The 8,280-nt window shown below is 60.2% G+C and overlaps 1 protein-coding gene across 1 annotated transcript; it reads right to left on the bottom strand.

The window, feature by feature from the left end:
- Positions 1-1,178: 1,178 nt before the first annotated feature.
- GAS2L2 (growth arrest specific 2 like 2) lies at positions 1,179-8,280 on the bottom strand. Its single transcript, XM_065911025.1, has 6 exons — positions 7,896-8,280; positions 6,298-6,539; positions 5,335-5,442; positions 4,168-4,264; positions 3,308-3,560; positions 1,179-2,745 (listed from the first exon to the last, which is right to left on the bottom strand). Exons 1-6 carry the CDS (start codon positions 8,278-8,280, stop codon positions 1,218-1,220), a joined length of 2,613 nt encoding a protein of 870 aa, XP_065767097.1. The 3' UTR covers positions 1,179-1,217.

Genomic DNA, 8,280 nt, shown 5'->3' on the forward strand with positions numbered 1-8,280 from the left:
GTCTGGAAGTGTGTGTGACGCCCATTGCGCTGTGATCGGAAGTCAGATTAAAAATCAGGGAGTGTTTTCCCTCGTTTCTGTACTGAGGTGTCGGCTCAGTTCCTGCCGTGGGGACAGAGGGGCTCCCTACGGAGTCTGCCTTCTGAGCTCCAGGTGATGAGGGGGCCTCAGTCCTAAAGCCCGGGTCAACCAGGAGAACAAAGGGAAAGGGAGACTTGGGACTCATCTCTCTCCATCTACCCTGCCTCGGAACCCTCCAACTGATCAAAACCATCCAGGGGATAACATCTCTCTCTGCCACCTTGGGAAAACTTTCCTAAGTGGACTCAGGCCCAGCTTCTGGTTTTGTGTCTTCCTCGCACTCAGGGCTGAGGTGCTAACTCCAGGGATGTAGATGTGTCAAAGAATGCTCTCAGCCACTGCTCTTGACTCCATGATCTCCGCTCCCAACCCCCAGGGTAGAGTTTTGAAGCCACACATGCTAAGTGCTAAGTTGCTTCTGTCATGTTGGACTCTGACCCTATGGACCGTAGCCTGCCAGGTTCTTCTGTCCATAGGATTCTCCAGGCAAGGATACTGGAGTGGGTTGCCATTCCCTCCTCCAAGGGGTCTTCCCAACCCAGGGATTGAACCTGGGTTGCTCAGTCTCCTGCATTGGCTGGTGGGTTCTTTACCTCTAGCGCTAAGCCTGTATGGGGCAACCTGTCCCTGTCCATGGTGCTGACAGAACAGCTGCTTCTGGGAGAGAAGGGCTGTCTGGCAAGGTTGACTGAACCTCCAAAGGGGAAGCGTCTCTGACCCCCTAGCTCTCTCGTCCTTGTCCCTCCCCCCCTGCCCCCCAAGTGGGAAAATGTTGCTACACCTTTCTGCATCACCACAAGTCATATAGAGTGGACTCAAGAGCTGAGGGTTCACGGGCAGACCCTCTCATGTTTAATAACATAAGAGTTGTGGAAGTAGGCCTGGCCAGAGAAGAGGGTGCAGGAATTGGGGGAGCTGTTTTGGGAGAGGGTAGCCCCACCATCCTGGAGTTGGATTGAGACTCATGGATTGCCTTTCTGCTCAGCTGAGCAGATTTGAGTCTCTATTTGTTTTCTAACCTGTCCTGGCCAAGGCCCTTGTATTGGGGGGAGGGACCTTCCCTTCTGTTCCTGCAGTTGGGAATGCATGGGCATCTTTTCACTTCCCTCCTCGGGGTCAGGGAGGAAAGCATCTTCTCAGACCCAGGACTCCTCCTCAGGTGAGAGGGGGACTGGATCGAGCCGCCAGGGTCCCTGGCCCTCCAAAGGCGGGAAGTCACTCTCCAGGGGGGCGGCTGGCTCCTTCCTCTCCTCTCCGTCCTCCTCCTCCCCAGCCGAGGCTCCATCCAGCAGGGTTGCCTCCCCTCCCTTGCTGCCCAGTGCTGCTCTCACCAGCCTGCCCTTGGGGGGTGCCCTGAATGGACCCAGGCTGTGGTAGGTCACCGGCTTGGGGATCCGTGAAGGCCGCTTCTCAGGCCTGTGATCTCTCCGGGGCCGGATCCTGGGCCTCAGCTTCAGCTTGTAGATGGATGGGATTCTCTGGGGCTTCCGGAGTGTCCTCTTCCCCTTGCCTGGACATGCCTGGGCCCTCTCGGAACCGGGGTCAGAGGGTGAAGGTGTGGGGGGCTCCGGGCTGGCAGACACCATAGGGGCTGAGCAGGCCTGTCCCCCTTGGACCTCTGTCCTGATGCCCTTGGCACTTGGGTTTGCTGCTGTCCTCAGCCCACTCTCTTGGGCTCTCAGTTTCCCTTTGAGGCTTCCTGGGCTTGCAGTTACAGCTGGCGTAGGGGAGCCTGGAGGGGCTGCCTTCCAGGCTCCCAGGTCCACTTTAAGGAGGGGTGGGGGGCCCTGAATCAGCTCTTGGATGACTTTGTCATAAAGGCCGCCAGGGTCAGGCCACCACCCCCCCAGACTGGGCACGTAGACGCCACTGCGAGGGATGACTGCAGACCCAGCGCCCTGGGGGCGGGCACCCGCCACTCCTAGCAGCTTCGTGTTGGTTGAAGGCTCCTTCTCAAGGCCATGATGGATGCCTTGTTTCTTCGTTTCGCCTGATGGCAAGGGGGTGCCCCTCCCCTCCCAGTGCCGTGGGCCCAGGCCCCGGGGCCCTCCAGCCTCTGCTGTCACCTGGACGCCCAGCTTCAGGTCCTCCTGCCTCTCTTCCACAGAACAGTGCTCATGTCTGGACCCAGACAGGTCTCCAGTGATGGCCCTTAGTGGAAGGGGGCCTCTCTCCAGTTCTGTGCTGGTACCTCCACTTGCAGTTCCTGCAAAGCCTCTTCCTGGAGTAGGGGGGCGAGCTGGGGGCAGCCAGACGGGGATCTTGGTGGACCCTTTGACAGGGGATGGCCCCCTGAGTTGCGAGGAAGCACTGTCAGCCTCACTGCAGGGTGGCTGCCTGGGGCCCCCGGGCTTGGCGGGGCTGGGAGAATGCGGCAGGGGAGACAGTCCTCTTGCTGGGGTCCCTGTGGTGGTGGCCTCGGGGGCTTGGAGTCTCTGGGGGGTAGGGGTCCTGGCATGCGTTCCCCGGCTGTCTGTCGTCTCATGAACCGAAGATGTGGGAGTCCTCCCCCAGGGGGGTTCAGGGGAATGTCTCCCCTCCGTCTTCCCCGAGCAGGTACACGGTGGATCTTGGCCCCTGGGAGTAGGTGAGGACTGGGGGCTGGGCGGGTTGTCCCCAGCTGGCAGCTGCCTCTGAGATGGGGTGAGCGACTTCTCCTGGCACCTGAAAGGATGAATCATTAACTGCAGGGTCATGTAATCCAGTCCCCTGACTCTGGGAAGGGATGGCCTTCCCCCTGCCAGAACTCCCAGGGGGCCAGGCTTCATGTTGAATGAAGTAGACACTTCCTTCCCCCATGACTGCCAAAGATGCTTCCTTAGAGCAGATGCTGTTTAAGCCTGTTCCCCCCATCCCATTCCTTGTGGAGCAGATAGAAAGCAGCCTGGTCTGGGCCCCAGGTTACTTCAGATCCCATGACTATAGGTCAGCAGTCTTGGGTGGAGAGTGTCTTCATTTCTGCTGAACCATGAAATGGACAGACAGGCCTTGGGTAAGTCTCTTCCCTTTATGGGCCTCAGCCTCCTCATGTGTGAAATGGGATGATGTATGACATAACTAGATGATCCTAAAGGTACTGGGTGCTTTTTTTTGGTTCTGAACACCTGAGGTCCTGCTGGGATGGCGCACTGCTGGGAGACCTGCTCCCCTTATCTTGGGTTGGGGTGGCCTCTGGGGATGTGGACTCCAAATCAGGAAAGGGCCCTGCCCTGTCCCTCCCCAGTACCTCAGCAACGGTGCTGTCTCTCTGAGGACCCCTGGCCCAGCTCTCTCTTCACGGCGGGGTCTGGGAGAGGAAGCAGCAGGGGGCCTCAGCTTTCGACCTGAAGAGGTGTATGTCTTCCAGTCCACGGGGGGCAGTGGGCTCTGGGAGCGGCTGATGGTCATCGTAGGCTGGGGCTGCGAGGGCCCATCCTCCACCCTCACTTCATGCTGCACAGGGTGGGCAGGGGGCTGCAGGAAGCTGCCTGTCTTGTGTGCTACCAACATAGCCCCCCAGAGAGAGGAGAGGAGGAAAGGGTTAAACTCCTGCGGGTGGGGTCCACAGTTCCCTCCCCCAGCTGCCTCCCACCCTGAATCCCACATTAGAGACACTGGGACCCACTGGGACAGTGATAACACCAGAATTTCCTCAGAGGAGGAGTTTAGGGGATGAAATCTGGTTGGAAGGCCCAGCTGGGGGACTTGTTTAAAGCTGCATTTGTATTGCAAGTTCACGTCCTTTACTTAGATTGCATGCTTATTTGGGACGTCTTGAGGTGCTGATGGAGATTAAGAGAAGACTAAAGACCCTTCCAAGTCATGTTTGGTGCCCCCATCAGAGCCAAACCTGCACCCAGCCGACATGCACCAGTGACCAAATGCTGATTCTGCGTGTTTGGCTTTGGCGCCATCGTGTGGTATAACCTGGTACTACACTATGGCTGCCAGGGTTTCCCCCTAGATGCCACCCACACCAGCAGCTTCTACGGTATCTTTCTCCATCGCCTCGCACACCTCTTGCCCCTGCAGATCAGACCTACCTCCCACCTCTGCTTCTGGCTTCCCAACCCAGAATCACAGGGAAGGGGCTGTCAGGGGACTCACAGAGGGACGTGCACCGGCAGGGATCATGTTTGTCCAGATAGTGACCGAGTGTGTCCCAGCCGCCCCCCACACGCACCATCACGTGGTTCCGGAGGACCTGCAGGGGGCAAGGGTGAGGTGGAGGGCAGGGTGAGTTTGTCCTCTCTCCCTGGAGCAGCCTGCAGGCCTTCAGCCCTTGCTTGCATCCATGTACACACACACGTGTGTGTGTGTGGTTGCAGCCGGAGACCCTTCTATGACTGGCATCGAATCACACCTGTTGTCAGGGGTGGAGGCCAAGCTGACGAACGGCAGGTTGCCCCACAGAGAGACACAGGACCTCACGAGCACTGGGTCGTCTGGGCCCGGGCTCTCGTCTCTGTCTTCACCGTGAAGGGGTTCACACCTGCACCCGTTTGTATCAGAAACGGGGCCCTGGCTTTGCGCTGTGGTGTGTTTAAAGAGTTCGCGGGAGTCCTGGCCTCACTCCACTGCTGGTCACGTAGTCTCTTCAGGCCTCCACTTCCTCAGAGGAAACAAGCCACCGCAGTCCTTCCCCACCTGCTTCACAGGGCTCTTGGCTCAGGCTGCGGGGCGAGGGCCGGGGAGCTGGCTCTGCCGCAGGGGCGGCCTGGCCCAGGGAGAAGTCTTAGCCGCGCCCCTGAGCTGCTGGCCGCGCCCCCGGACAGAGGCTCTTACCGGTGAGGAGGCCAGGCATGGGGGGCTAGTACGGGGAGACCCGTACTAGCATCAGAATCCCGTGCTCAGAAGCTGCAAGTGAGCGGTGGCCCGTGGCGGGGCCATACAGGGAGCGCAGACTTGGGGGGCGAGTCTCAGGCCCCTTGCTGTGACCAAGCCTCTGGGTGGAAAAGTCAGCGTACCCTCCACCCCCACTTCTGCCTGAAGACGCCCCGCGAACTAGGCTGAGGCAGAGGTAGATGGGGGTGCGGGCTGTTTCTAACTGCCCTAATGGGAGCGGGGGACATGCTTGCCAACTCTGCCAGGAATCTTCTGGAATTCGCAGAGGGAGAGAGGGATGGATAACTGGTGGATAGTTATCTGATGGATAACTAGGGGTGGATGGTGATCTCCTTTCCTCACCTTCAGGCCTAGGTAAAGTCCCACCGCAGGACGCTGGATCCTGCTGGCCCCCTGGGCACCCTCCAACCCCCACCTCCCAAAACTTACCCGGATGAAGATAAGGGTGTTGGAATCTCCCACGCGATACTTCCCCTCGGACACCTTGACCATGGAGAACTGAACCGGGCACGTGCAGCGGCTCACCAGGCTCTGAACCTGCGGGCAGTGGGCCCTGCGTTCAGCCCTCCCCTCTGCCCAGGGACCAAGCGCCCCTTGCACTCTGGGTCAAGCCCATTGGGCCGCCCGCCTGCCCCTGGACTCCAACCCCAAGGCTTCTGCAGAGTCAGGACGGGGGGCTGACAAGCAAGCAGAGAAGGCGTTCAATGACCCAGCGAGAACAAGACCTTCAGTGGAGACTTAGGGCTCAGCGCCCTTGAGCCCCCTCCGCCGACAGGGGCCGTGGGGTGTGATGTTTAAGGCGGACCTTGGGATCTGACCGCCTCCCCCGCACTATAGACCTTGGGCTGGTGAAGAAACCTCCTGGAGCTGGAGGCCTTGGTGGTGGAACTGGGTAGTCGCTCCCAGTTCACTCCCACCCCGGGACCCGCTGTGCCGGACACACAGGCCGAGCGCTTCACGTGCCCTGGCTCATCTAAGACCCACGGCGGTCATGGAAGGTAGGCATGGGAAAGGTACATCCCCACGGTTCAGAAAAGGGAACCGAGCCACAGAGAGGGCCAATAATCTGCCCAGAGGTCACACAGCCGCAGAGCAGTGACTAAGACTTGAAGCTGTCAGAGAGGGTGCTGGCGTCTGCCTTTGTAACCACCGGCCCACGGGGTTTACACGAGAGAGGTGTAGGGTGCTGGATTCCTAATGAAAACGATGAGGGTGGTGGCTCAGAGTGGACACGACTTAACCAAGAAGTGGGGGAGTGTCGGGGTGGGGCCTGGAGCTCAAGAAGCGGGTGGCTGGCTGCGGGGTGGCTGGCTGGCTGGGGGGTGGCTGGCTGGGGGGTGGGCTGGGGGCGGGGAGAGGGAGGCGGGGCCGGGGGCGTGTCCGAGTCCTCACCAGCTGGTCCAGGTCGCGGAAGTGGCAGGGCCTGCGCGCGGGGGTCTCCGGTGGCAGGGGGTCGGGCGGGGGCAGGGCCCGCTCCAGCCGCAGCTCCTCTTCGATCTCTTCCTCCAGCCGCACCAGGGTGGGCGCCGCGACGCCGAAGCGCCAGGCCCGGCGGCCCAGCTCCAGCAGGCACAGCACCACGTTCTTCACGTTCTTGCGCAACACGAGGTCCTCCGTCTCGAACATCAGCACCTCTGGCCCGGGGCGAGAGGAGGGTAGGCAGCCTGAGCCCCCTGCCGACCTCCCTGGAGAGATCGCAGCGCGTGGGAGAGCCCTGGGGCCACTCTGAATCCGGGCGGGGGCCGGGTGGGAGAAGCAGGCATGGATGGGATGGGGGTTAGCGTCTCAGGATCTTGGCGTCAGGCCAGCCCCTCGGAGGGGTCGGGGCAGAATTGCGCGGGTACTGAGTGCAGAGCAGGTGGCCGCCTAATAGGAGAGGTGGGGGCGGGAAGAGGGGCCGCAGCCAAGAGCAAGAACCCGGTTCTACCTACGCTTCTCTGCTCTATATGCCAGGATGGGTTCAGCAGGAAGAAGCACCCAGGCCTCTCACTTCCGGTAACCACCAGGCACCCCAGACTCAACCCCCAGCCCATGCATAACCTGGCAGGGTGGAGTACAGCCTCCGGAGTCGGGCTGCCAGCTTGGAATCCTGATGCTCCCACCCACCGGCTGTATGACCCTGGGCTAGTCCCAGCCTCAGTCTCCGCTTCTGTAAAATGGGAATGCAGTCTGTTTCATGGGGTTGTGTTGGGGATAGCTATATGTCTGCAGGCAATGTCTGGCCTGTGGTAAGTGCTCGATAAAACACTAGCCTTTATCAAGGCTGCAAGCCTGCTCCATACTGTTATGGCCACCAGCTGGTGGGCGGGGCCTGACCCCTCCCTCTGCCCCATCCCCACTGCCTGGTGAGTGTTCAGGTTCATCCCTGCCACTGGGTTCAGAGCCAAGGTGATGAGGGAGGCTAATATGTCACTGCCTGAGTCCCGCAAACCCCAGCAAGACTGGCTGGGGTCCACTTACCTCCTCTACTTGCCTCCTCCCCACTCCACTGCAGCCCAAACACACGCCTTCTCAGGGCCCCCTCTGCCTAGAACTCCCTGCCCCCCAAACTTCCCGGAGACTCAGCTCAAATCTCTGTCCTCTACTGGGACTTTCTAGGCCTCATCGGGTGGCTGCTTCCTCCCATCTCCCCAGCACAGAAGCTCTACTTGAGTTTCTTTCAGTTGGGCTGTAATTTACACATCTTCTCAGCTGTCTCTCTCGGGCCACAACTTCTTTTAGCTCTGGTTCTCAGTCCTCTCAGCACTCACTGCCCAGCCCTGTGCGTGACCCCAAAGAGACAGGTGCTGGAATCATTCATTCAACGCATTGACTTATTGGGGATTTACTACGAGATGGGGAAACTGAAGCATAAAAAGGAATGAGCTGGCCCAAAGCAAATCCGGAAGGAGGACCCCTGACCCTGAGGCAGCCTAAGCCTCAGAGAGGAGATGGATGTCTGGCAGGAGAAGGGTCTTGGCGGGGGAGGTGGGGGAACCCAGGACGATTACCTTGGATGCCCATCTCCTTGCGACACCACTGGATGAAGTTGGAGATGTTATCCCGGGCCTGGAAAGTGCGAGGCTGGGCGGCCTCGTTACAGGAGACCCCGGCCCGGGGCAGGTGAAGCCTTTGGGCTTGGGCAGGTGTCTCAGCCAGGAAGGCCAGGGCGGCCTCGGTGATGGCGTTGGCATGCTGGCACAGGACCAGGCCTGTCTCCAGCACTTGCAGGAAGTTGGCTGCGCTGATGTCCAGTCCGTAGAGCTCCTGAAGCCACTCAGCCAGGTCCTCCTTCATGGCTTCTAGGTACTGCTCGCTGGACTTAAAGGGCTGGATGCTGCGCACCCGAGGCCCTGGGGTCCCAGGTCTCCTCCTGCCAGCCCGGGGCTGGGACAT

Source organism: Muntiacus reevesi, chromosome 18 (genome assembly GCF_963930625.1).
Source record: "Muntiacus reevesi chromosome 18, mMunRee1.1, whole genome shotgun sequence".
NCBI classification, from domain to species: Eukaryota; Metazoa; Chordata; class Mammalia; order Artiodactyla; family Cervidae; genus Muntiacus; species Muntiacus reevesi.

What these genes read in the sequence shown, in the direction of transcription:
- GAS2L2 (XM_065911025.1), bottom strand. Translation starts at nt 8,280, where the DNA reads ATGTCCCAGCCCCGGGCTGGCAGGAGGAGACCTGGGACCCCAGGGCCT. An exon ending in CAAGGAGATGGGCATCCAAG is followed by an intron (nt 6,540 to 7,895) that starts GTAATCGTCCTG and finishes GCCCCGGGCCAG; the next exon opens with AGGTGCTGATGTTCGAGACG. An exon ending in ACACCCTTATCTTCATCCGG is followed by an intron (nt 4,265 to 5,334) that starts GTAAGTTTTGGG and finishes TGCCCCCTGCAG; the next exon opens with GTCCTCCGGAACCACGTGAT.